Source organism: Equus asinus, chromosome X (assembly GCF_041296235.1).
Source record: "Equus asinus isolate D_3611 breed Donkey chromosome X, EquAss-T2T_v2, whole genome shotgun sequence".
NCBI classification, from domain to species: domain Eukaryota; kingdom Metazoa; phylum Chordata; class Mammalia; order Perissodactyla; family Equidae; genus Equus; species Equus asinus.
The window spans coordinates 122,151,410-122,179,148 of record NC_091820.1 but is presented as its reverse complement, the minus strand read 5'-3'; the positions used below and the strand labels follow the sequence as shown (position 1 = coordinate 122,179,148).

At 40.2% G+C, this 27,739-nt stretch overlaps 1 protein-coding gene across 2 annotated transcripts in view; it reads left to right on the top strand.

Annotated features, from left to right (window-relative positions):
- The window catches only part of GPC3 (glypican 3), a 407,750-nt gene that overhangs the window by 306,019 nt on the left and 73,992 nt on the right, over positions 1-27,739 (top strand). For both annotated transcript variants that reach the window (XM_044763948.2, XM_044763950.2), the window contains one exon: positions 4,719-4,839. In XM_044763948.2, the coding sequence (XP_044619883.1) occupies positions 4,719-4,839 (121 nt within the window). The remainder of the gene's footprint in view (positions 1-4,718; positions 4,840-27,739) is intronic.

Here is a 27,739-nt window from a genome sequence, read left to right as displayed (position 1 = left end):
AGCAGTGTCCCCATTCCTGACACTCTGGGCAGTGTGTAGATGAGCAGAACTGTGGCTGTGATGGCTCCTCCTCATTCAAAGCTTGTCATGAACCATGTACACCACTGGCACAGAGGGAGAGAGTGGAAATGAAATGCTGAATTAATCAATTAATGCAAAGCTATGGAGACACCCCTAACCGAGTCCCTCTGAGCTTGAAGCTCGGAGAATGCATATTGCATAAGATTCCCCGGGCATCGAGCACAACATTCTCCTGCACTCATTTTCCTATTGTCCTTAGAGATTTCAGATTGCCTTTGGTGTTTGTCTAGTGGCCTGGTGGTGGTTGTGGTGGTGGATTATTTATTTCTCTAACTTCTACACCTTATCTCCCAAGAATGCAACTATTTCACTGAATAGCGATACTGTCAGATCTCTGTTTGGGAGAAGAAACTCCATACACAGGGCCCTCCCAAAGGACTTTTAAAGGGCAAACCTAGGAATCTGCTGAGTAGGCAAAGAGCTGTCGCTGCAGGCATGGTTGTGAGCCTCGTAGACCATTACAAGCAGCTTGTGAATTGTCTCCTGCAATGCAGCGGTGTGGTGAGGAAATGTCCACTATTTAGTCAGCATGGATTATTTCTAAGGAAGCATTAGTAGCACAGTGGTTAAGAACAGAAGCAGCTGGCGATGGACTCACAAGGTTCAGTCTTCAGCTGTGTGACTGTGGGCCGTGTGATTATTGATTAGCTGTGTGACTGTGGGCAAGTGACTTCACTTCTCTATGCCTCAGTTTCCTCATCTGCAAAAAAGGGCTGATAATAATAGTATCTATCTCATAAGGTTGTTAGGAGGATTAAGTGAGATAGTGCATGTTTGCCTTTTCCTCAGTGCTTGGAATAGTATCTGGCACAGAGAAAGCACTCAATACTGGCAGCTATTATTATTCTAAGTACCACGAGGCGCTTGGGGTGACACAAAAGAGAACTAACCAAGCTTCTGCGTTCCAAGACCTCACAGACTATCTGGGCTGGCAAATGGAATGTACATGAAAGGAGCACGAGCAACTCAGGGCGGTCCCCGCAATACCTTTAGATGCCAGGGCAGCAGGTCAGGATGAATCAGAGTGCTTCACGGAGGCCCTCCATTCCCATCAGGAGAGGACTTTAGGCATCTACAGGGAAGGAGAGTGAGAACTTGAGTAATTTTTTGCCTCCATTTTGGGAGAAGGTACACAAAATAATGTACGTTCATAGTCACATCCTCACTGATATACTGTCCTTTTGAAACAGGCGGGTTGGAGTTACCTCACTGAAGAGTAGAAAACATACAGGCTGTGTTTAACCTAACAAAGTAGAGTTTGTGACCTGATGATAACCATCTGAGGTTTGAAGGAATTCCAGGGTGACATTGTATATATTGGCCCAAATATGCATTCCGCCTTTAAGCCAGACCACTAGTGATGGCCAACATAACTCTTACTAACAACGGGATTTCACAAAGGCCCTGAGATATCTATGTGAGTTAGCCCTGTTTTTAATTTTTCTTTTCTTTTCATTTTTGTTTTCTCTTCTGCCTTAAGAAAACCTACTATTTAAATTTCACTCATTAAAAATTAAATTATTATAAAGATTACAAATCTGAAAGATATGGAAGGACATAAAAGAAAAAAGTAACACTTCCCTGGCATCTTCCCTTACTCACAGGAAGTAACTGCTATTATCATTTTCTAAAAATTTTCGGCATATATTGGAACATGTATAAAGTGTATGAGACTAAGACATATGCAGACCCATTTTTACCCCAAATGGAATCATACTGTACATTCTTAACCATTACCTGTATCTGTTACAGTGTATCTTGGATTTGGTTCCATATCAGCACATAGAGATCTACTTTGTTCTTTTAACATCTGCATAGTATTCTATTATAGCACTCGTCGCTTTTAAGATTCGATTCTATATTTTGTCTGGCTAAGGAGAAAAGGATGGAGAGGTGAGAAACAGAAAAGAGATTGGAGATCGAGCGAGAGATATTGAGACGCCTGAAAGGATAGTGCAAGAACACAGATTTTTTAAATAATGCCACTAAATTTTAGCAGCTATGGGCATCAATTAGATCAGTACTTTTGGTTATTGCTTTGCAGAATAAATGAAATAAAGGCAAGTTTTTGGTCTAAGCCACAGGCCAGCTCTTCCCAACACTTCTGTAACCAGAAACCATGCTTAATTTACTAGAGTCCTTTGAGGATTTAAATAGCACATGGATAGAGCGGAACAGTGGATGCTATTTTGACGTTCAAAAAGTCTGGCAAGCTTTTAAACCCAAAGCTGTTTTTAAAAAATTGAGTCACCATGGGATTGGGGAGCAGTGTTTAGTCCTGGCTCTTTATCCATGGCTTGGAGGTAAGAAACAAAAAAACACAGCTAGAGGGGCACTTTTGGGAATGGCAAAAAAGTAGAGCCACAAGGAATCAGCTGTGGGACTAATTTGACTTAATATTTATAAATGATTTGGAAGAGGGCGTATAGGGCAAAATCACTAAGTTGGCAGATGTCTTTACACTGTTCCAATGAGGATAATAAACTTCAGGAAGATGTTTGTTTTGTAGGAGTGGGCATAAAAATGGCCGGCAAGCTTTGATATCAACAAGTCCAAGGAAATGTCTCTAGGGACACATTCCTGAAGTTCATTTCAGAAGATTTATAATGAACTTTAGTCTTTATCTGTGAATAGGGTCTCTGCTTCAGGCGTCACTAGGTGTAAAGAAGGAGAAGATGGAGTTGATGGAATCATCAGAAGGGAGGTGGTATTTAAACAGACGGCATTATGCGAACGTGAAAGAGGAGGCTAGGAGTGAGCTGAGTCTCAGCAGATGTATCAATAAAGAATGTTGTTTTACATTTCTTTAATACAGCCCCAAAGGCAATTGGTATTTGATGGTTGGTGATCTGTGTATTCACTAACTTTTAGAGTTAAATAAGCTGAATATGTTAGGCTGCTGTTTTGGAAGAAATGCAATCAAATGTTCTCTTCAACTTTCCTGCAAAATATTTGCCTGTTCAAAGGATGACTTTTAATTTTGAAAGTCAGAACTAGATTTCCTGATTTCCTCTGCTAACATTCATGTTTTTCAAAGCTTGTCCTTAACATTGGCAGATACATTATATCATGGAAGGAAACGCCTAACAGTTGGATCAGTATCTTCTGAAGTTATAAAATTTCCAGTAACAACGAGATAATGGGGCCAGCCCCATGGCTGAGTGGTTGTTTGCACACTCCGCTTGGGTGGCCCAGGTTTTCGCTGGTTCGGATCCCGCGTGCGGACATGGCACTGCTCATCAGGCCATGATGAGGCGGTGTCCCACATGCCACAACCAGAAGGACCTATAACTAGAATATGCAACTATGTACTGAGGGGCTTTGGGGAGAAGAAGAAGGGGAAAAAAAGAAGATTGGCAATAGATGTTAGCTCAGGTGCCAATCTAAAAAAAAAAGAGAGAGAATGAAGTCTGCCCTATCCACCTCACAGTGTGGTTGAGAAGCTCCAATAAGCTGAGTGATATGCAACTGCTTTGTAAAGCACTGTGAAAAATACAGTAATGTTAATTATTCAATGCATGTCATAATTTAGGACTAGACATATAAATTGATTAAATTCTAGGAAGTTATCCTTTATTGCTATTCATGCAAATACGCAAAGATTGGCATACAAGGGTGTTCTTTGCAGCATTGTTTATATTAACAAAATATTAGAAATAACTCAATTGTTCATCAGTAAGGAATTGGATAAGTGAATTATGATATAGCTATAAAGAGGAATAAGAACAAGGCAGATATTTACGTTCTGACATGTAAATATGTCCAAGATATATATTAAGTGATAAAAAGTTGCAAAGCAGTATGACTAGTATGATTCCAATTTTCGTTAAAAGTCCGTGTTAGTATATCCAAGTGAAAACCCCTGGAAGAATATATATCAAACTTAACCATGGTCTCTCTCAGAAGGATAGGACAATGGGAGAACTTTTACTTCATGTTTTGTTTATTTCTGTACCATTTGAATTATTTACAATGAGCATTATTGTTTTTGTAATCAAAAATATGAATAAAAGAAATACGAATTTGCCCGTAATCTGACTACCCTATTGTAATTGAGGGAAAAACGTGTAGAAAGTGGGGACAAATTTAGTCTGCACATGGCTTAGGAAAGCCCTCTGAAAAAAACCCCGCTCCAAGGCCTGCAGGAAATGGTGGGAGAAGGAAGTGGAGGAATAGGAAGAGGTAAAGAGCATGCAAGAGTCTTTCTCCCTCAGATGAGTGGAAAGCACACTCAAGAGTTAAGGTCCTTTCTATGTGCTTCCCTGGCCAAGAACCGGGACCTCCCTCAGCATAGCTCTTACTGCTCTGTGTTGCCGTTGGCCCTTACTCTTCTGGACTCCACACTACACTGAGAGCACAATAAGGGCAGAGACTGTGTCTGTCCTGTTCATTGTTGTATCCTCAACACCTAGAAAAAAAGGATGTTGAATTAAGTTTGTTGACTATTGAATGAATGTTCTATACAGCAAATAGACTCTATCTGGAGTGGTTTACTTTCACACCCTGGGGTCATCCCGTGGTTTAAAAGACTGAAGATAGCTTGTGGTCAGCTTGACCGTTGGTGCCAAACACAGCCAGCTTTCACTTTGCTTGAGACTCTCTTGTGACAAACCTTTTCTTTACCTTCACCTTTCCAGGTACAGCCAAAAGGCAGCAAGGAATGGAATGAAAAATCAGTTCAACCTCCATGAGCTGAAAATGAAGGGCCCTGAGCCAGTGGTCAGTCAAATTATTGACAAACTGAAGCACATTAACCAGGTATGTGGTACATCCAACAAAAATGCAAATGGCGAGGAAATGAGGGATGGACAGTGTCCACTGTTCCAACTGTATTCTTGGCCTTTTGGAGAGGCAGTCATTGTTCATTTTCTTCGAAGATTCTCTCTGCTACAAAGGACTTCTGCCCCTTGTTTTTGACCCCACTTCTAAATTATAAAAATAGTATTGTAATATAAGAGAATGCTTGGAAAATAGAGGGGAAAATACTCACAATCCCCCTACTCTATCCCGACTGTTTTCATTTTTACATGTTCTTTTCTAATATTTGTTCAGAAAATCACACTCACACAGACTTTTGACATAATTGGAAGTAAACAAGTGATTTATAGTTCTTAAAATTGACACTATATTGGAAACACTTTTCCATGTTACCACAAGTCATTTTTTGTGCCACATAGATTCCTTTAAGTATTCATTATAATTAATCCGCCTGCTTTTGCTGGACATTCAGATTGCTTCAGATTTTTTACCATCAGAAATAAAGCTACCTCTTCATGCATGGTTCTTTCTCCTTATCTTAGATCATTTTCTTAAAATACTGGAGTTATTAGTTAAAGGATATGAGCACTTTAATGCATGTTTCCAAATTGCTTTCCAATGGGGATGTATCAGCTTTCACTGCCACCAGCAAGATACGAGAGGGACCAGCTTCACTGAGCCCTTGCCAGCTTCTGACTCACTGCCATGCTCAGAGACACCCACAGATTCCCTTGACCTGTACATAGAGTTTTTCCTCTCATAAGAAGTTTAGTAACTAAGACACAAATAGAAGTTAGTTGTACCATCTGCTTGTGATTGCTTTGTGGCCACAATTTAAAAAATGTCGCCAAAAATTCCACCATATACCAGAGTGACAGTGTTCCTGCCCCATGATCCATGGATGGGAGGGTCCTGGCACCACTGACGTCTATTTGTAGCCTAGGAAGAACTTAATGAAACTAAAATCCTTCTGCAAGGACAGAGGTTTCTGTATGAAGACAATGGCATGATTTTGTTTTTTAATATGAAGTTTAGTAGTGAAATTTTTGTGGTTCTTAGGAAATGTCTGGAAGGGCTTTCTCATAGCGGTATACTGCACTGCCAATGGCATTGTGAAAGTATTTCCAACATGCTTGAGTGTGACTCCTCCAGTGCCTGATAAACTGCTCTGTACTCAGTGAACACTTAGTGAATAGTTGTTACTGCTGCTGAGCACATGATAATGGCAGTATTTGCATAACAGATCCTTCTTTCTTTGAGCTCACAACTTCGCTAAATTCTAGAAAGCCTGGTTAGATGTAGTATGATAATTTCAAAACACATGTCTGACAGGTTCAGAGCACAATGTAAACCACTTACAACTGAACTGAGGACATGGTATGCTTCACCTGGGGACAATGGCAGGATTTGTCCTCTGAATTATTTCCAAATTATCTCAGACCAATTGTGTCTGGGTGGCTCCGCTCAACTGGTTAGAGCCCCGCACTGGTGAGGCTAAAATCTCAGGGTCCATCACTGTACCCCTAATCCCAAATGAGGAATAGTGTCGACCGTTCTCTTTGATCAACAGACCTTAAGGAATACCTACTATGTGCTCAGCCAGATGCCAGGGAGTTTGAGGATTCAAAAGAAGCCTAATCCTCTATTTTCACAGCTTCTTTCAGGGGGGAAGCACAAGCATAGAAAGTGCTTAAATAAAAATAAAAGGCAGCCTATGGTGAAGAACCAGAAGAATTATGCTGCTTATCAGTTCTGAGTAGTTTGCTTAGGCCTAAGATGGACTAGACTAGCGCGAGAAGGATTCCAGAGAGGGGCCAGTGTTGAGATCTGTGGTAAACAATGAGTAGGTGAAGACAAACAAGGCAGTGGCAGTCATCAGAAAGATCATACAAAGACCTGTGGATGGAGCCCCACCCTGGAAAAAGGGATGCATCAGACGTGGGCTTCAACATGACCCAACAGACACTAAAAATATTTATAGCAAACCCTTTTAGCAAAGACTTTGGGTGTTTGATATTAATACTATGAGAGACCCAGTGGTATAGTGGAAAGAATATGACCTTTGCATCCAGATGAATCTGAACTCAGCTGTGGATCTTACTAGATATGTAATCTCAGGCAAATCATTCAACCTTTCTGAGCTTTGGTTCTCTCATCTGTAGTATATGGAGACACCAAAACCTCCTTCACAAAGTTATTGTGAGGGCTAGAAATTTTATATATATATCCCCATTATATAAAATTTATATATAATTAGATAGATATTTTGTATATTATATATATTTTATATATATACACATATATAATTGCATACATGACAGATAATAAGTAGCAGTTAAGATGATTATATCTATCTCATAGGATTTTCTCTGTAGGCAGGACTTGAATTTGAAAGGGAGCCAGTCTAATTCTGCTCCCCCAATTTTGTGTGGTTGCAGATCCCTTGATTCATCTTTTCTGTTCTTTCCCACATCGTTTCCTTCTTTTCCTTTCCTCAAACGTCCAGCCACAAAAGCTGAAACCACTTCATAGGTAGGAAAGTGTATATTACCAGAGTCGAAAAGGTCACCATTAAAATTCCTTTGTCTTACCTCTACTGTGGATGTATGTGTGAACATTTTTGGTTCCCTTGCAAATACCATTGAGCAACCAATTAATTCTCATTGATAGACCAGTTTTACCTGTTTAAGTTGAGCTGTTAAAATTGGTTGGGCTCCAAACACCCACATTGATGTTTTTTCTCATCTGTGCTGCTTTAAATGGCCAAAGCACATTTCTTTCAGCCCTTCAATAAAATTCATTTTTTGGCTGTGATTCAATCTGAAAGTGAGACACTTTAGAGAAGTCATGAAGAAGAATGTTATGATGGTGCTGATCTTGATGATGATAATGATAATGTGTCGTATTTATATAGCATTTAACCAGATTTCAAAGTGATTTGGTGTCCTAAAAGTCTAACTGCTTATATTGGAAAAAATATCCAACCTGGAATTGTATAAGATACAACACTATCACAGAATCATTCAAGAACTCATTGTTACTCTTGCACATTTCATCCTCGCTGCCCACTGGGAGATAAATGATAAATATCGTTTGTCCCTTTTTGTGTGTGTGTGAGGAAGATTGGCCCTGAGCTAACATCTGTGCCAACTTCCTCTGTTTTATGTGGGATGGCACCACAGCGTCACTTGACGAGTGGTGCTAGGTCCAAACCTGGGAACCCCAGACCACTGAAGCAGAGTGCACGAACTTAATCACTATGCCACCGGGCCAGCCCCTGTTTGTCCCTTTTGTATAGCTAGGGAAACTGAGGCAGAAAGCCATTTAAAGGCTGTGTGGGCATACTGCCAAAACATCCAGTGATTTCAGTTGAAAATTTGATCAATCACCCAGATGTTGTTTCCTATACACTGCCAAACATCTGGATTCACTGAATGCCTGACTAAATTAACCTAAAGTTTTAGTGATGGGGAGATAGAATCAAGTTAACTTGCCCAAGTTCACATGTGAGTAAGTGGTGAAGCCAGGAGTGTAATGTTATTTTCCTAAGTCCCTTGCTTTGTGCTGCATCTATTAAACTACAGTAGGATGCTCCCAACATACACGTCTATAGATGCAGAGATGCTTTTCTCTGTCTGTGCATGAATGTCCATGTGTATCCATCTAGATGGACTGTAGCTAGGCCATGTATGAGCATATCCCAAAATAACTCTTCGCTTTCTTCCATGGAAATTCTCAGCTGCCTCCTTTCAGGTTATGGTTGCTGTTGATAGCACTGGAAATAATATACTCACTAAGGGAATAAAGTAACGTTATTTCCATATTGACAGTCCCATGGTGTAACCTTGAGGGGATAAGTTCAGGGTCAGGCCCAGGTCCCTTTCCTGGGAAGGCCTGCAGGTGTGGAATGTCCTCCCCTCCTCCCTCCCAACCAGAGTTCATGTGTAACATTCCCACGATTGGAAATGAGGACCTTTTTATTTCCTTCTCAGTTTCTAATTTGTGTGAGAATTTATTGTCTTGTGTTAGGAGAGGAATTGAACTCAAGTCCTCAATGTCAGTCCTGGAATTTGCTAGGCCATATTGCTTTTTTAAAAAAAGTTTTGTTTTTGTTAGTGTTCTGCTCCAAGGCTCCTGCATGGAGAGAAGACCCCACAAATACCAAGAATGATCATAATGCATTCTTCCCCATATGATACTGTGGGCCATCTGTCTCTAACCCAGTTTTGTTGGTAACATTTTCTCTCTCTTTAAGAGTAGCTATGTAGTTAGTGCTAATTTAGCAGTCCCTAAACAGCTATAGAAGTTATTGTTCGTAAGGAAAATCTAGCCGTTTATTGTGTTTTTCCAGTTTCAGTTCAGGTTCAAATGAAATTCCAGAAATTGTTTTCCTGCCTGTTGTAAACAGTTGAAGCCAGAGCAGTCAATACCTGCCCATTTGGTGTCAGAGCTTTTCATTCAAAGTTGGATAAAGTCTCATCTGTTTGGGATGGTTGAAATGTCCTGCTGAATGGTGGGGGAGTGAACAAGATGGCCTCTTAAGATTCCTTCCAGCCGTGTGATTCTGTGATTTGTGGCTCAAGGTCAGGCTTTAACCCAACACCCTCTTGTGAACAAGTCTTGTGACTTTATTCTCTGCTCTGCCACTCTTTTTAAAACACCCTGTTCCCAGGTCACCCCTTTCTACTTTGTAACCTCTCATCTTTTCAGAGCTTGGTCCCTTCCCACCAGTCTTCCAGCCCGGGCAGATGGAACTTAAACTTGCCCTTCCCCCCACCCAAGTCTTCTGTTCTACTGCCTTGTTCTCATTAGGCTATGAAAACATTAAACTATAAAAAACACTTTTGCATTCATCACCCCTAAGTTTCCCTCCCAGGGCCAGAGAGGTGACCTATCTTTGGATCATGTTAGTCACGTGATTCCATGTGGATAAGAATTTTGCCGTGTTTTGGAGAGTACAATTCAGTTTGTAAAGCTCTTTCATGTACATTAGATAAGTTGATCTTCACAATGGCTCTGAGAAGCAGGCATTGTTACCTACAATTATCAGATGGAGAAACTGTGGGCACTAGAAAGCTAAATGACCTGCATATAGCAAGTGATAGAACTAGAGGGAGAATCCAGGACTACTGATTTCAGCCTCTGTGCTCTTTCCTTTTGTTTCTTTAAAGACATGGCACACCTGGCTATGGTTGGCAAGATCCACGTATAAAAGATGTGCAGAAGGACAAGTAGCAGAAACTCCTTAATTCATCTAAAAATTTCCAAATCCCTAATATAGTGATTTCTATGAACTGAAGCTCTAAAATCAGCAGCAAAGAAAGAATAAGCATGTTGCTTACCAAATCTCAACTGAGACAATTCTTAGAAAACTAACCACCACACTGCATGGTGTGGAAACTGAGGCACTTTGTGACATGGGTTTGAGTTATAGATAGCAGACAAACTTTCCATTAGCTATCTCTAATTCATAACATGGTGTTAAACGGTCAAAGAAAATTTTAAAATGTAGAGTAGACAGTGGGATGTCTCCATTTCTATCCCCCTCCATGAACACCTGAGAAGTACTTTTAAGATGCCTGGTAGACTACTCTGGTATCATGAAAAGACACTAACTTTTGAAATAGAAAGTTAAAATTTTTAATAAGTTAATTAGTAAAGTTGTTAAGTGTCAGAGAAGTACCCAGGATGTTCCTTAGCATGTGATTTCTTTTTAAATCTTTAACTGAATCTCAGGCATGATAGAAAACACTCCAAGTAACTTTTTTCATAGTCTTCTCACAATGAAAACAGTGAGAATCATAAAACACTGGCCTAGTCCAATGGTTACTAGAAAATCCAACATTGATCTAAAAATTCTAGAGAAAAGGAGAAACGTTTTGAGAGTCAAATTTTTAAAAAAGGCCTTTCCAAATGGAATTAGGTTCCAGTGTCTGTCACACTTCTTCACATACAAGGAGCATGGCAGAGCTCTAGCAATTGCCATTTCCGTATAGAGCCAGAATGTGCAGTGTGTGAAAGACAGTGTATCTACAATGGCATGTTAACAAGAGCCAATGAATGACTTCTGAGTTACAAAAGGGCAATGTGAGTTGCTCTTTAAATACCAGACCTAGACTCTGTGGAGCTAAACATTATTTCATGAAGTAAAAGGGATTTAGCTGATGCATTCCAAAACACATTTATCATTAAAAAATCTTCTGTCATTTTGCTTAATAGCCTGAAAAATAATTACAATGTCTGGTGGCTTTGGGGAGCATGTGTTTTTAATATCTTAATGACTATGTACAGTTTAATAACACTGCACCAAGAAGAATCCGAAGTATTTCATATTAATTTCTTGAAAATGAACTAACTATTTGCTATATTTAGAACATACGGGATTAAAGGTACTTAAACTGGGTCGTGTATTTTAGTCTTTGCATATTAAATTAGCCAAAAATGGAAGATGAGTCAGGAGTGGTGAGCCAAAATGTTGTTGGTAGCAGTTTTGTGGTAATCTTGATTTAGCCATGAAGGGAAATACATTACCTTTTTCATTGCAGTATTGTACTCTTTTGTAAGTTTTTTTTTCAGTTAGAGGTCATGGAAGTGTTAGCTATAGAAAGACAAATTCTACATATGAAAAGGGAATTCTATCAAACTATGAAGGCTACCAGGTTTACAAAGTTAGAAATACATTTCCAAAATATCTGTGAAATCCATGAGGTCTCATATTCTGTTTACATTTATCTACTGGCCAAATACAACTTTTTTTTTTGTGGAAGATTAGCCCTGAGCTAACATCTGCTGCCAATCCTCCTCTTTCTTTCTTTCTTTCTTTCTTTCTTTTTTTTTTGCTGAGGAAGATTGGCCCTGAGTTAACATCTGTACCCATCTTCCTCTATTTTATATGTCAAGCCACAGCATGGCTTGACAAGTGGTGTGTAGGTCTGCACCCAGGATCCGAACCAGCAAACCCTGGACCACCAAAGTGGAACATGTGAACTTAACTGCTGCGCCACTGGGCCGGCCCCCAAGTACAACATTTTTTAAATAAACCATTACAGATGGTTGTTCAATACTCCCATAAACCTTGATTATGGGCAGTATATTGGAATATGTATGTTCAAATACTATTCAAGAAATTCAGAGATAACTTTTCACTAGATATATTTGTGAACACGTACCTTGCCTCTGGACTGTCAGCTCCTTAAGTCTGGGATCCTGTGTATAATTCTCTGTTTCCTATAGCACGTAACGTAGTATCATATACAAAGCAGATGCTCAGTATATACAATATTTTATTGATTAGTTCATTCAAAGAACTCAACCTTTGCTCCCCTCAATTTATTTCTGAATTTAGATTCAATTTAAGGCACTTTTCACCTTCAATATTGCCCAGTTTCTGTGCTAAAGGACAGAGTTACAGAAGTGCAGAGTTATGGTTAGCAGGGGCTTTTAGGTCATAGGGTCCAACCCTCTGATGTTACAGATGAAGAAATGAAAGCCAAGAGAGGGAAATGACTTGCCCAAAGTCATATTGCCAGTAAATGACAAAGCTGGGACTGAGAAATGAACAGATCGATATTCTGTAGTGCCATTGCTCTGCTTCCAAGGGCTCTTGTATAATATGAAACATGCTTGCAAACGTGCCAGCACATTTTCTTATGCAGTGCTCCCAATCAGAGCAGAAGCCCATACTTCAGCAGTTCATCTTTGGAACAAAAAGTGGTACAACATTAGGCAGGAACTTGCTAATTATTTATCTCTTCCTATGGATATTAACTAGTGTTTGGTCATAACAAGTACACCTCACTGCCCACTGCCTCATTAAACCCACTGAGCAATTGCACGTGGGTCGGGGGTGGTCTCTGATGAGATCACTGAACCAAAAGCAAGCAGAATCAGCAGGACCAGTTGTTCATGGCCTTATACCTCCTCAGAGAGTCTGACTTGGGCTCCTGTCCACATTCAGGATCAGTCATCTTTTCACTCATGCTCTGGATTTCAACTTCTCCACCTTCCTGGGCACCCTATAATAATTTGTTCAGTGCCTTCTCCCTCCTTCCAGAATGGCAAAATTAGCACCATATTAGTTAACGGAGTTATATGCCAGTTAGCTCAGCTGTTTAAGCAGTGTATTCAGATTGTGTTCCCCAGGGAGTAGAGATGTGGGAGAGGTGCTGTGGGGGTTGTTCTGAGTCCCCCATTCCTGTTTTAACCAGAGCAGCCACATTTTAAATATATGCTTTACAGATCAATCTTCTAAGTAAGATTTCACTTAAATAAAGGGTTCCAACTGCTAAAACAATAAAATAAAATACAAATCTCAGGGTGCCCTTGAAGCTAACATTAAAAGTTTAATCCCATATGAGCCATTTATTCATCTGAGTGTTCATTCAATGAATGTACTAGTATCTACAATACACAAGGCAGTCACAGAATGCCTTCCAGTCCCCAACAGCCACCTCCTAAAATAAACTGTTGGTTAAAATGGGGACTAAATGAGAGAGTGTGAATGGCTCGGTGGAGACATTATTCCTATTGGAAGTGATGTTACTACTGGAAGGCCCATGTTCTCATACTAAGGAGCCAAAACTGTCTTCTTCGAAGCGGAAGACCAACACATCTGAAGTTTTCCTTGCCCATGTCATTAGGATTCTGACAAAATTCAATGGAAATAAAGTACTGAGCTCTTTTGTCTTAAACTAGTTTTTCCATACAGAGCAGACACTTTTGCCCCTGGATGGTAGTCCCGTGTTAGTTGGCTCAACCAAATGTTTGGCCTCAGTCCTGTATGCCCATGGTTATTTGAGACCTAACCTTCAACTGTAAACTTAATTGACACATAACCAGGGATGTTTCCGTATTCTGTGTGGGCTTAGTGTTAGTCCTTAGTGAAGGTAAAATAGTAATAATGGTGTCAATCTGTATCCCTATCTATATACTTTTCTTAGATAGTAACCACAGTGATTTTCCATAGCAACTAAGTGGAATATTTCCAGCAGAGCTCTAATGAATGTCCAAAGTAGAAATTACATTATTATTCATATCCACTGGATTTTATTGGATAGTTTCCTAATAGGGTTAAAGTATGATCATATTTCTTTATTTAGTTGATCTAGATGTCATTTTCTTCATATTTTTCTAGGTTGTCACTTTTCAGAGTAATATCTATTCTGTATTATGGGCAAGCAATTGACGAGACAAAAAACCTAAGAGAATTACCGTTGTGGTATGTCATAAATAATGAGGCCCTAGTTCAGATCAGTTATATCCCAGGGCACTGAAGAGTCTTTTGGTCATTATCATTGTATCACTGTTAGCAAATTTTGAGTCATCGCAACAAATGGAAGAAGAGCTGAAAGACTGGAGACAGGCACAAGTTTTTACGCTAACCTTTAATAAGGGGTGGAAACCACAAATTGGGGCACCTGATATCGCATCTTAACAAATAGATTTTTGGAGAGCATGAGCTTTCAGAAGCCTCCGTGATGGCTACTAGGAGCCACTGTGGGCTCACTCAGAACAAATCAGGCCATTTCCCCTTAGGTGTGTATGCGCCTGTCGGATTTTACTAGCTCAACAAAATGGCACAGACCTGGTATGTCTAGATTTCAGCAAAATGTTTGACAGAGATTCCTATGATCGTTTTTAAACAAACGACAAGAAATGTTAGCTATGTAATATAGTGTAGTACATGTGTAGCTAATTACCCGTCATACCTGAAGAGTATTTTCTTAACATATCAATATCAGCCTGGAGAGGAGCTTTTAGTTGTTTGCTTTGTACTTGACCCTGACTGCCTCAAGTTTTTACCAGTGACTTAACTGAAGACAGAGAAGGCATACTTCTAGTATTTAGCGATGGCATGAAGCGAGCTCGGGTTAGCTAATACAGAGATAACACAATCAGACTCTACGCATCTCAATGGGCTGGAATGGCAGGGAAAATTAGCAAAGTCAAATGTTACAGGGATAAATGTAAAGTATTACATGTAGATTCATAAACACGACTGCATAAGCACAGTGAGTGAAACCCAACTTAGTTGACATGTTTGTTCTTAGGATGGAAACAACACAGGAACAATGAAACCTTCACTGACCCACAAGAATATAGCTCTCAAATGCAGTGATCACTTAGCAGCTCTTTTGATGTTGTGGCCATTATTGGGGTGGGGTGTTGTTATATGTACGTGTATGTTAGGGTAGGGGAGGGAGGGTCATGGAACTGAGTCTAGAGAAATATTATCTATCCTGTTTAAAGGTTCAGAAGGACTATTTGCGGATTGTAATGTTCACTTCTCCACATGAGTTTTTGTTAAATCAGTACTACCTGCTTTCATTGTAAAGTCTTATTGGTATGCGATTTAGAGTCATAGTGAGAGATTTGAGAGCCACAGCACTATGTAATCTAGTTTGGGGGAAGTACAAAGACTTTAGGACCGAACACAGATCTCTGTTTAAGTCCCAGATATGTCATTTTGTAGCAGCCTGGCTTTAGGCCAAATTATTCAACCTCCCTGTACTGAAGTTTTCTAATCTGTGAAATGGGTATACTACAATCTATCTTGTAAGGTTAGTCCAAGGGTTAGAGATACTGCATGTAGCAGACACTTAATAAATCATAGCTATTTTTTTATTCACATTTGTTTGTGATAGTATGAAAAGTTAGCATAAGGGAAAGTCAGATGTGACCTTTTAAGTGGCTTGCTTCTCTGTGCCTCAGTTTGTCAGTTTCTGGAATGGAGCAACTACAACTTTTCTAGTTTGGATTGTTGTTTAAATGATTTAAAAATTCTAAATATAATAATCTTAACCCTAAGGATTCTTGGAAAAATATATCTAGCCAACCTTCGACAGATTTTTGAACTATTTAAAGTTTAGTTTGGCTCAAAGTAACTGAATGGAAAATGACGAAGATAAATTTAAAAAATTATATATATGTGAAGGAATGTGTGTTTAAACCAAGTTCTTCAGATTTTCCCAAGTTCGACCTCTGCCCTAAAGTGGAGGATCTATAAATAGGCAGGCTGCCCATAGAGTACAGCTGAGAGATCTTACCACATGATCCAGAAGTCCCATCGTAATCTTCAGCCCCTCCAGGACCTTTCATGGAAGGATGGTATCAAGTGAAGAGACTTCAGAGCTATAAAGTTCAGGGCAAGTTAATCTGCATTCCTTTTGCATTTTGCTCTCTGGTTGAAGATGGTGAGAGGTTCCTATATTTAAAACCCAACTGACATGATATCCTTATTGGCAGATGTCTCACAGGAGGATTTAGAATGATTTTGAGTGGCATATAATATGTTTGTGAGTGTGTGTGTATTTCACATGCCGACAGAGCAGAAAGAATTCACAGGGCTTGGGGCTACTGAGCTTTCTTGAGACACCATCACTCTCAGCTGTTGGAGTGATGTCTCAGATGCCAGGAACACTGCCTAGGCCCAAATTCCCAAAGCTCTATTTTGCACTACAGAGCCTAAGGTGGACAAGATCCATTCCCTGTGCTCTACCATCAAAGAACTATGAAATGTGTTAGCCACAGGCTGGGACCAGCGACTACTTGTTGTCTGGCAAAAGGAAAGCTGCCTCCTGCTGCCTGAGCCTTTGTCCCTGCCTGGGATACCATGGAAAATGGGGAAGGAATCCAGACTCATTAATGAGCTAATACAAAAGATTAAGCCAAGCTGGAGGCAGTTCGTTATAGCTGCGTATGGATTCTTGAAGGCAGTTGAGAGCTGAAAGATCCTCCAGACCAGAACCCAGTGGCGCTGCTGCCTTTGTTCGCCAGACCCAAGTATAGGATAAGAGTATTCCTCTGGGGAGCGATTTTCTTATTGCCGATTTCTTTCTTAGGGAATGCCATTCTCTGAGCTATTCTAGGGCAAATTGGTTGATCAATAATTGCAATCTGATAACCCACAGTACAAATTATTGTTAAAGCTGCAGGTTTCATTATATGATGCTGAGAGGGAACTCAGCTCTGAGCTTCCACTTGGTTGAATGGCCTTTGTTATTGTCTGTTGTTCTTGGAAGTCACTTAAAGCATGACTCCTTATATGACTGCTTTTCCAAAATGAAACTCATCAGGCAAAAAATTTAAAGTAAAATAAAAGAAAAAAAATATATATTTATATACTTTGCCATTTATTTAGCAGTTACTTATTGAATACCCATGTTGTGTGTAGTGTTGAGTTTGATGGGCTCTGTTGATAAAGACATATGGAATCCCACCCATACACACTTATCATCACATATACACATATCATTACAATTTGAATTCGTTTGTTCAATTTGGGCAGCTGTATGTGCCAAGCTGTACTGGGAGTAGGGGCTGTGGACAAGGATACAGAGATAACTTAAGCACAATCCTTGCTCTCAATGAGGGTGATGAAAACATACCTACATAACTATAATCCAAGGCATAGTGTAAGTGTCATAAGAGAAATATAAACCAAGTACTTTGCTAGCCCAGAGAAGGGAAGGATTAATTCCTACCAAGGGAATTAGACTAGGCTTCAAAAATAGGTAGCCTTTAAGCCAGGCTTTGAAAGATGAGGAGAATTTTGACAGATAGAGATTGGAAGGGAGGATCTTCCTGGCTGAGGAATGTGGTATGAGCAGTGGCACAAAGACATAAAAGTACATCAACAGCCTTATGTGGCTGCAGTGGAAGAGGATGTGGGCAATGAAAGATGAGACTGAAAAGGGGGTACAGAATTTGCAAGGGCCATGAATAGTGTAATAAGGAATCGGAACTTTTCTCTGTTAGCAGTGGAGAGCCAGTGAAAGGACTGGAGCAAGAGAGTGACATGGTCAGATCAGTGTTTTAAGATGTTAACTCTACCAGCAGCGTGAAGGGTGGTTTGGAGATCAGAAATTGGAGGCAAGGAGTAAAGCTTCTTAGTATAATTCCTTACCTTCCTTTCCACTGTCTGATTGAACCGTTTAGGGATGAGAATGGCTTTGTCCCTGAAGTTGGACCTATCTTGACTGTTAGCCAGGTTATGGGAGGGGCTGTAGCATGCAGTAGTTTGTGTCTCAGGAGAGAAGGTAGCATGGCATGAACTTCTCACAGCAGACCAGTACCTTATCCAGGTCCCACAGTAGAAAATTAAAAGAAAATTCTAGTCCCTGCAGAGATTTGTCCCATGTTGAACCATAAGTAGAAATTCTCACAGGGAAGTATTTAGATTCCCTGATGAATGTGATGACTATTACTTTTTAATCAATTTGTTACACTTTTTTTTAGTGAGGATTCCAATTAAAAGTGGCTCCTTGGCTGTTGAATGTTGAGTGCCATCCGTTCACCGAAGTCTCAAAAATTACCAAAACTGTGAGAAAGATTGAGAGAGATTATAGTGTTTTTCTTCAGCTGCCACTATGGGTGCTTAGATGTGTTGGAGAGACTACTGTGTTTCGTGACAGGCTCACAAAGAGGAGTGGGGGAACCCGAGGGAAGCAGTGACTGTTCGCCTTCTCTAACCTTCTTAAAACACATTTTCCCACTTGTTATCAACTCCTGTGTTTTTCTAATTATGGAAGCTACTTACGGTTTGTGCCGTTTCCCTACAACGGTCTCCAAGAACTTTATATATAGGACCCTGCTTGTTAATTTTACTGAAGCGTGTGATGACAATGAGCTAACCTGACCTTTCACCAAGACTGGCTGGCTGGCACTCAACCCTGCTTTTTCTCTCCACCTTAGCACTCCTCTGCCCTACTAGTCAGAGCAGATGCTAAGAAGGCAGATAAGGTGCCTTGTTTAGGCAGTGTAGAAGCTTGTTTACAGCACTTCCGCAAAGGTAGTTTTGTCCACCCCACTCACCACTATATCTTCTGCTTCTAAAACAGTTCTTGGCACATAGTAGGCGACCAATAACTATTTATTGCATGAATAAGTGAAGGATTCTGTTCTAACTTTTGACTTGGCTGTTTTCTTCCAGTATACGGTAAATGTCTACAACTTTTATCCTGTGCCTGTCCCACACTGTGTATTGGAAGCAGGTAACTTGTTTTCTAGTTTCACAGGTACACAGATGGAGTGGAATTTTGACCTAGGATGGACCATACCTGGCATCTCCTTGGTACTTGATTTAGATGATGAGATTTGGGACTTTTGAGCTAATGAGACTTAGATGAGATTTTGGACTTAGAATTGATGCTATAATGGGTTGAGACTTTTAGGGATGTTAGTATAGGGTGAATGTATTTTGCACATGGGACAGACCCAGATTTGGGGAGAAAATGTATGTGTGTATATGGAGAGAAAGCAAGAGAGTAGGATTTTTTTCACCATTAAAAAAAAATTATAATGTGACACTGGGGTTTTGCCTTTAAAGTATATACAGAATATTCTGTCTTCCAAAAGTCATCTACAATAGTCCTTCCTCCACTTTAAAAAAATTCTTTTATTTTTCCAGCTTTATTGAGATATAATTGACATATAACTTGTGAAAGTTTAAGGTGTACAGTGTGTTCATTTTGTAAAATGATTCCCACCATAGCATTAGTTCACACCTCCATCACGTCACATAATTACCATTGCTTTTTTGTGGTGAGAATATTTACGATCTACTCTCCTCCTTCACCTTCTTGAGAAGCATTGTGGAAAAGTACTGTGTGTTCCCTGTGAGTCTTCATTTCATTCATTCAGAAGGTCCTCAACTTGAGAGAACCTGGAAGATCCATGAACTCTCTTCCCGTTCTCTCTCCCTTTTCTGACCTTCACCTGGCGGCTGTCATCCAGTGGAATTATTTTTGACAGAGACCCCAGGCTATGGCCTACTCCCTCCTACTATGCCTATTCTGTCACTGTAAAATACGTATTGAGCAAAGATAGAAAACCTGCTTTATCTGTCAAAGCCTGAGTAATAGGAACTTTCATTTTTTTGGCTGTCTCCTTTCAACTCCAAGCTCAGCTTGTTGAGGCTTGAAGAGCTAAGATGAAGCCATAATTCATGTGCCTCTTTTATTTCTAGACTGCAGTCTTCCCGGGTCTTGAAGTCCTGTGGTGATTCTTGCCTCTGGTATAGGTAGCTAGATAGTGGGGAACTTTCTTATTTGCGGATTATGAATGTGAAAAATTGATCAAAATCTTTAGCATACCTACACTATTAACACAGATTTCTCATGCTTTCCCTCTGGAAATAGTTTCTGTAAGGAAGGAAAGATGAATCTGTGATCTTGTCTACTTTCAGCATATTCATTGGATCTACTATGTGTCACTCACTTTAGTTATCACTTCTCTGCTGACCTTGCTAGCCGTGAACTCCCTTCCTGGTAGCCAGTCAATCACCAAGTTCTTTCAGGTGGTTCTCTGTAACATTCTTTGAGATCCTTTTCCATCCCTGTGCCATCACTCTAGTCCAGGCCTACCTTACTTCACCATCAATCCCCTGTTGGGCACTGGGGACTAGACAAATCAATGAGATACTCACTGCCCTTGGCTTGTAGGGCCCCACAATCTTTTTTTATGTCTTTGTTTTCCTATAGCACTATAGTCTCCAGCATGACTTATATTTTGCTCTTCTTGATCCATATGGGTAATTTTTGTCTCTGCCACAAAAATACTTGTCACCTTCCTTTTATAAGTCCCATATTTCCTTGATTCCCATTTATGCCATGCCACCTTCTCTGAGGGAGAGGTACTTCTTTCCCCACAACTCCTCACTCCCTTTCTTCCTAACCACCCACTCTCATCTTCCACATACTTTAAGAATTTCTCTTATAGGTTGATTTTTTTCTTATGCCCTTAGTGATTTTCTCTTTAATGGAAAGTAGTAAAAAAAAAATGACCTGAAGAAAGACAGTGATCAAGACCAAGTAGCATTTATCGAGCACTTGCTGAGTGCTGCTACTCTACTGGGTGTTTCAAAACATCTAATAAAGAGAACCATGCTTGCTATGTGCTCCCTTCTAGATTAAAAAAAAATCCATAATCTATAAATGCTTTTGGCTAGTGATGATGAACAGCAGCACTTTTTATTTTTTTCCAAAGCAAAAGCACCAGAAGTTTGGAAAGGAATTTGCAAGTTGTGTTGTAATGCAACTGATCTCTTTCTTCCTGAGAAAGTTGGTTTCTTGCCAGAGTGTTCAATTCAGGCCCACGCAAAATGGGTGTATTTATAGAGGGCCAAACAAGGAAGAGGACATGATAAGCTTTCCTCCCCAGTGCAGCAGACAATGGCAAACAATCACCAGGTGAATGCCATGGAGCACAAAACTTGGGGAGCCACATGCCACCTAGGGATGTTGGCAGCCAGACATCTGCTAGGTTGAAGGGTCCCCCTGCCCCCAGAGGCAGCTGATTCAGGTCTGGGAACTCAGAAGTGTTATTCTGGATGGTGGCAAGCCCTCAGATTTCTTGGGGCCCTCTCAATGTGGGAGACATCTAGGAAACTGGACCCACTAAAACTGCCTCTGAATTCTTAACATAAAGATGTTAATAAGAAAATAAGAATCTCTGCATTTAAGTGTTTTAAAGCTTATGAGGCCCTTTTATTTAAATTACCACATTTATTTCTTACTACTATCCTGTGAGCTAGCTATCATTAATATTCTCTTTTCTAGGTGAAGAAACTGACACTCAGATTGTAAGGAGCAAAGTTCTAAATACTCTAAATTCCATGATCTTTTTGTTCTGTTGAGGGAAGAGCAACCATTAAGACAATCTCATTATCTAGGAGGTCACTTGAAGTAGCCTAGAACTAGCAGCTCCACCTCTAGTAATTTCTCCCAAGGAAAAAGTTTGACAATCCACAAAGATGTGTGTATGAGGATCTTTCAGTGGCATTGTTTGTAATAAAAAATTGAAAGCATAACCTTAAAAAAAAAATTGAAAGCAACCCAAATATCTATCAATAGGAGATTTACTGTGTGAACTATGCCATTTCCGTACAATGGAATAATCTACAGCCATTAAAAATTTTTAAAAATACTATTTGCATAGAAAGATATCCATGATAGATTATTAAGTTAAAAAGCAGGTTATGAGACATTATTAAAGTACAATCCAACTTTTACAAAAGTTAGCACGTGTATGTATGTATGTATTGGGAAAAATCTGTAAGAGTATATATTAAAATATTAGCAATATTATAGTAACTTTCATTTTCTTTCTTTACCTCTCCGTACTCTGCCCAAATACTTTTTAAAATTATTTTTTAAATTGGAAAAAGCAATAAATCAATTTCCATTACAAACAAAATTTCGAAATAGATGAGCACAGATGTAAGATTGAAACCACCCTGGACCAAACCAGAGTTCTCCCACCACCCCCATCGCCATCTGGGCTGTCTCCATCTCTATTGGCTGTCTCAGAAATGACCTAGGCCCTGAGAGGAGGCAGCAGGAGTGTATCTGGCCTGGTGGCCTCCTAACCAATGCATACCAACCTAATGTTTCAGCATCCTAGCCCAGCAGTCATCACCTTAATTCTGAAGGCAGACCAAGGACTTTTAGAGAAATTGCCCCAGAGGCAGCCCCAGGATCCACATCGCCCAGGACTCCTTGCTGACAGGCATACTGAGAAATGTGTGCACAGTTAGAGGTGGCCCCCCAAGCTTCTGTGCTTCCCAAAATAACTGAATATTGTTAGCCCATCATTCACAAATTGGTCCGAACATTTTGGAATATATTTCTAGTTTTTTGCCTGCCGTACCCCTCAGGGAAATAAATTCCATAAGTTTAGTATTTGATATTCAAAGTAGGGCCTCCCTTCATCCAAACTAAAAGCATCTCTTTCAAGTTCAAGGGGGCACTCCCCTAATTCCAGTGTTCTGGGACATAAAATCATGATTACCCTACCCATCACGATTGTATGCACTTCTCTTGTTTCCCCGTTAGCCTTCATCTTTTCAGACTCAAGAGGCCAGTGTTTCTGGACTGTCATCATATGGCTTTGCCTTGTTCTCTTCCCTTCATTCTTTTATTTCCCCTTCTCTGGACACTTTCCTGTTCCATTTTGTCTTCTTTAATACACCATCAACAGATTGTAATCCCAAATATTTTGGGAATAAGTTATAGTAGCATCTTACAGTAGCTCTCAAATCAGTACTGCAGCTTAAAAGCAACTTCTCTCTTAGTGGGTTGCTGGGTATAGACATTCAGAAGTTCAGCTTTCAGTGAGAGAAGATTAGTAATTAAAGAGCTGTGTGTGAGTGCTCGTCTGTCTCGTCTTAACTTAGGGGTGTGTATGTGGTCTCGCTTTGTATTGTCTACTACACCAGGATCCAACTAAACCCCAAACGAAGTTTGATTTGGGGGGGGAATCCTCAAATCAATGAAATAAATGCTGATCCCAAATATAACATTCAGGCTCTATGAAATAAGACTCCCTAATCTCTCAAAGACCCGAGATAAGGCCATCTGACAGCTTTGCAACGTCAGAGACGTTCAGCCATTCCTGACACATGTGTAAAACCTTCAGACTTTCTTAAGAAAATAACCTTTATTTCAAAAAGTAGCTTTGAAGTTTGAAAATCAAAGCAGACCAGCTGTTTCTCAGCACAGAAAGGACTTTTCCCAAACTGCTAGAAAGCTAATAAGGATTTTAAAGGGCAGTGATAACTTACTCTAATGCCCACAGTACAGGGAGCACCAGGGGTGGGCCAAGCTGTTTACTGCAACTAACACATTAACTAGGGAGCTTGCCAAGCCTTCCTCTGTGTTTCCTACTCTTCTTTCTCTTGGTGTCTGTTTTGCTTCTACCCTCTTTCTCCATCCCCTGGCCTCATTCTTTCTATCCTGTACCTTTCTTTCTTTTTTCTTTCCTCACTCTCTCTGTCTCTTCCTCCCCCACATCATTTTTTTTTAACCACCTCATTCCCCAAACTTGCTGTAGCATAGACCTGAAGAATTTTGATTTATTGTATCTAGGGTGTGGAATTTTCCTTTCCTTGTTCTTCTTTTTTTTTTTTTTAAAGGAGGTGAGGTGAATATTTTATATTTCTTCCACAAAAACAAGTAAGCAAAAACCAAACTACATCAAGTGGTTTCTTACTTGTGTGTTGCCCCAATTGATTTTTATCCCCCATGGGTCAGTGGCCCTTGAGAGAAAAAACGTCCCCACCCTTGCACTAGGGGTCTTGCCAATTTAATTCTTCTTCAAAAAACGAGATGAATGACAGTATGGACAATTAGTTACTGTGGATGGGAGAAGGAATTTGACTGGAGGCAATTTTCTTTGGAAAGAGATAGGAAAGCACAAGAGGTTGCGATAGTTTTACTCGTGAAAAATAGAGGGTACGAAATAACTTGGTGGAAAGTTCAGCTGAGAACAGGAACATCTGGGGCTTATTCATGGTTTTTCAGAAGTTTTTGAAGCTTTTTTATTAGCTGCGTTGACCTCAGATTGAAGAGGAGATTTTTCAACTGTTAAACAGTTTTTTCTTTGCATTCCTAAAGTCATATTGTGTTCAGCTTGTTAATATCTGCACAGGGGGCCTTGGGCAGAGTCGGCCAGAGCGGCATGCTTTCGGGACAAATTTCCCCATAGCTGGTATTTCCCTTTCTTCTTGAGGATTTGCATGTGTCCCTTTCATCCATGCATACAGCAGATTCCTCCACAAATAATTGCATTTGACATCACAGTTGTTAGAGAAAAGGCAGGGGAGGGGGGAAAATCCCCATTTCCCCCACACCGAGACAGCTGGAGGGAGGAAGCAGGTTAGACAGGGAAATACATAAACATAACTGGAAAGTAGGAACAGGTAATTCTGTCTGTGTTAGTCACGATAATAACTTGCATGTTGGAATAGCAATGGCATAGGTTGCAAGATGTCTAGAATTCAGGAAGGAAAAAAACCCACCACAGATCGACACCTAGCATCCCATTGACTTATTGGGCCTGACACTGGAAACATTGGCAAACATGTTTGGTTAGCATCAATGGAGCGTGTTCCAAGGTACTTTCCCTGAATTTTTTCTAGAGAAGGATTTTAGGTTATTTGTTTGGAGCTTCTGGTGGCGAAGGCAATGGAGTCCTGCAGGGAGACCCCAAACCCAGCTTCTGATAGGCTGGGGTGAGCGGGGAGGAAGCTTCATCAAATTGCATTACAGTGGAAGCTCCCATACTCTCCGAAAAGGAATGTTTGTTCAGGGCATGATGGTGTTGAGAAATGCAAAAAATAATCCATCCACTAACACTATGACCAGAAATAACTTTCTATGTTAGAAATTACCAGTACTGCCTAAACAGAAGCCCTCATTCTTAATGGTCTGCAAAATGTTCTGTGGCTAAACCTCTTGGAGGTAAGTCAGTGATTTGAGTTCTTTTTTTCTATTCACTGCCAGGCCTACAAAGGTTTTGTGCAAGCAAAAGAATTTAAATAAATTTCCAAAAATTTGACATTTAGAAATTTGGGGAGTTATTCTGACACAGCTGTTCTGTGTTCTGTATTAGGTTTATGGTCTAAGCCAGGCTCCTTGATGAACAGCTAGAAGACATGCAGACAGTTCAATAAATCAACACATAGTACTTGAGGTCCTATTCTAAATGTTTATTGTTTATTCAGACACTGAGTGCCAGGCACTTGGCTAGGCCCTGGGAATCTGGAGAGGCACAAAGATGAATCAGACACAATTCCACCCTGAAAAAGCCTTTGGCCTCCTACAGGAGACAGACATAGACTCAAATAATTAAGATGCAAGGCAGAATGTGATCAGGATTTTAAGACAGGCCCAAACAAAGTGTTGTGGGAGCACAGATGAAACCATTACATTCAGCTGCAGAATTGGAGAAGAATTTGTGGAGGAAATGACATATGAGAGGATTCCTGGAGGATAAATAGAATTTCAACAGAGATCACTCCAGGCTAAGAGAACAGCATGGGCAAAGCATGGAGGTATGAAACCGTATGGTCCATTTGGAGCATGGCAAGTAGTGAAGGTGTGTGGAGACAATTGTGAGAGTGAGGTAGTCATGTGGAAGTGTACCATGGGCACTTATAAATTTGAGTTAAGAGACTGAGAGAAAAGTCTAGACAACAGATTAAAAAAAAAAATCTGGACGGTTTCATTCCCTTGAAGCCAGGTCCCTTGGGGACAATATTAGAAACCAGCCTCTCCTCTTTGGGAATCCACAATTAAATTAAGAAGCAAAGCATTCATATATATCTACACTGGAAAACAGAATGACTTTGTATTGTGTGATACAACGTGCATGGGAGTGAATGTGGGAAAGCGCAAGATATATTATGGGTGATTTATTGTTTTTGAGGCCAACTTGGAGGCTTGGTATGTCCCCGCCATTCAAATGTCACACCCTTCCTAGACAAACACTGCCACAAACCACGAACAGACATTCATCAACATTGGTGGTTGGGAAGGAATGGGACAAAGAAGAAAATGTTGACAGGCGCAGGAACAAGCAATTCATTTTTAGTTTGGAGAATGAGAAAATTAACTGATCATAAATTCCAGGTGATTGGTTTTTCTCCTGTTTTATCATGAATAAAGGATCTGTTCACATTTTGAAAGTAACACCTCATAGGACGGAATGGAATACGCAGGCAGGCCAAATTCCTTCTGTGTTTTTCTGAAAGTATGCAGATAGGAAGTTTGTCTGACCCACATATACACTCCCTAGGGGACAAAAACCTTTCTCATCATGTATAAACACATAGGTATTTGATACTTCCTGCAGCATTGAAAATAGATTCAATTAAAATATTTAGTAATGACTCATTTTCAGTGCCAGGTGCTTACACATCTTTATTATTTTGCCTCTAAGAATTTCATAGATTTGAAAGGTAATCCATGGGTGAATTAATATTGCCCCCAGTAGAGTTCCTTTCTGAACACCATTATGCAAGTCCCCACGGATGGCCTTAGAGGCGAAGCCCTGGGCAGAGTGTAGTTTACTAAGAGTGAACTTCCTTGCTCTCCCTTTGGATCTGGTTGGCTAAGGCATCTGCTGCCTTTTAAAGCCTCATTCTTCCCAATTCATTTCCATTGCCCTACACTACAAGGACTAGTACACCTGTCTTGTACTGGAAAGGAAATAAGTGTCAAAGTGAGAACAAAATAAGGACAATTGGTTCATTCCAAGTTTGTGTGGGATTGGAGTACAAGCACTTTTCCCACTATGTTAAGAGGGGGAAAAGGCAGCCACATGGGAAAGGAGTGTTAAATTGTGGCTTGTTTCCAGATCACTCCACCTATCATCCCTTTCAATCACCCCAAAGAATGCCAAGTTCTTATTTAGATGTGAATTTTCCAGAGAGCCTACCTTCTGAATGGTGAAGGGAGATCTGCTAGTGAGAGCATGCAAGTCACCCCCCTCCACCTGAAAACTAGATCCATGCAACAGCAAAGGGTCAGGGCTCTAGAGGATTCCATTTTGAATGAGATGTGATGCCAAGGTTGCAATGACTTTTGGGCATTAAAGATCCCATGGCACTTCTTAAAGGAGCATTAGCCCTGACCTCTTTGGCCAAAGTTCACATCTGGTAATTGCATCTGTGGACATTGGCTTCCCTTGTCCTTTCAGCTGCATACAATATTGCCTCTCTCGCATCCTGTCTTAGACTGTTGTATAGTGTTGCTATGTGCTATTAAACAGCAATTGCTTTTCACCCAGCGGGGAATGCATGTGGAAACCCTTTGGGAGAAGTAGTGCTATAGAAATGTTAGATCGACAGTGTTTTTTCTTTTGCGAGCCAGGAAGTATAGGTGTAAGAAACAGATCCAAACACTGTTCAGAATAATCGTTAATGTATACAGCAGAGTAAGCAATAACCATATGCAAGGCCAGGTATGCCAAGGGTCAATAAGACCCCTTAGAGATAGGGAAATGAAAAGAGAATGTTTCTTTAAAGTAATTTTGGGGAGTGCCCTATAAGTTCAGAAAAACATATAAGGAATTTTGGAGTTTTCTGGAAAGTAGATAGCTTCTCTTTGTATGGGTTTCTGCA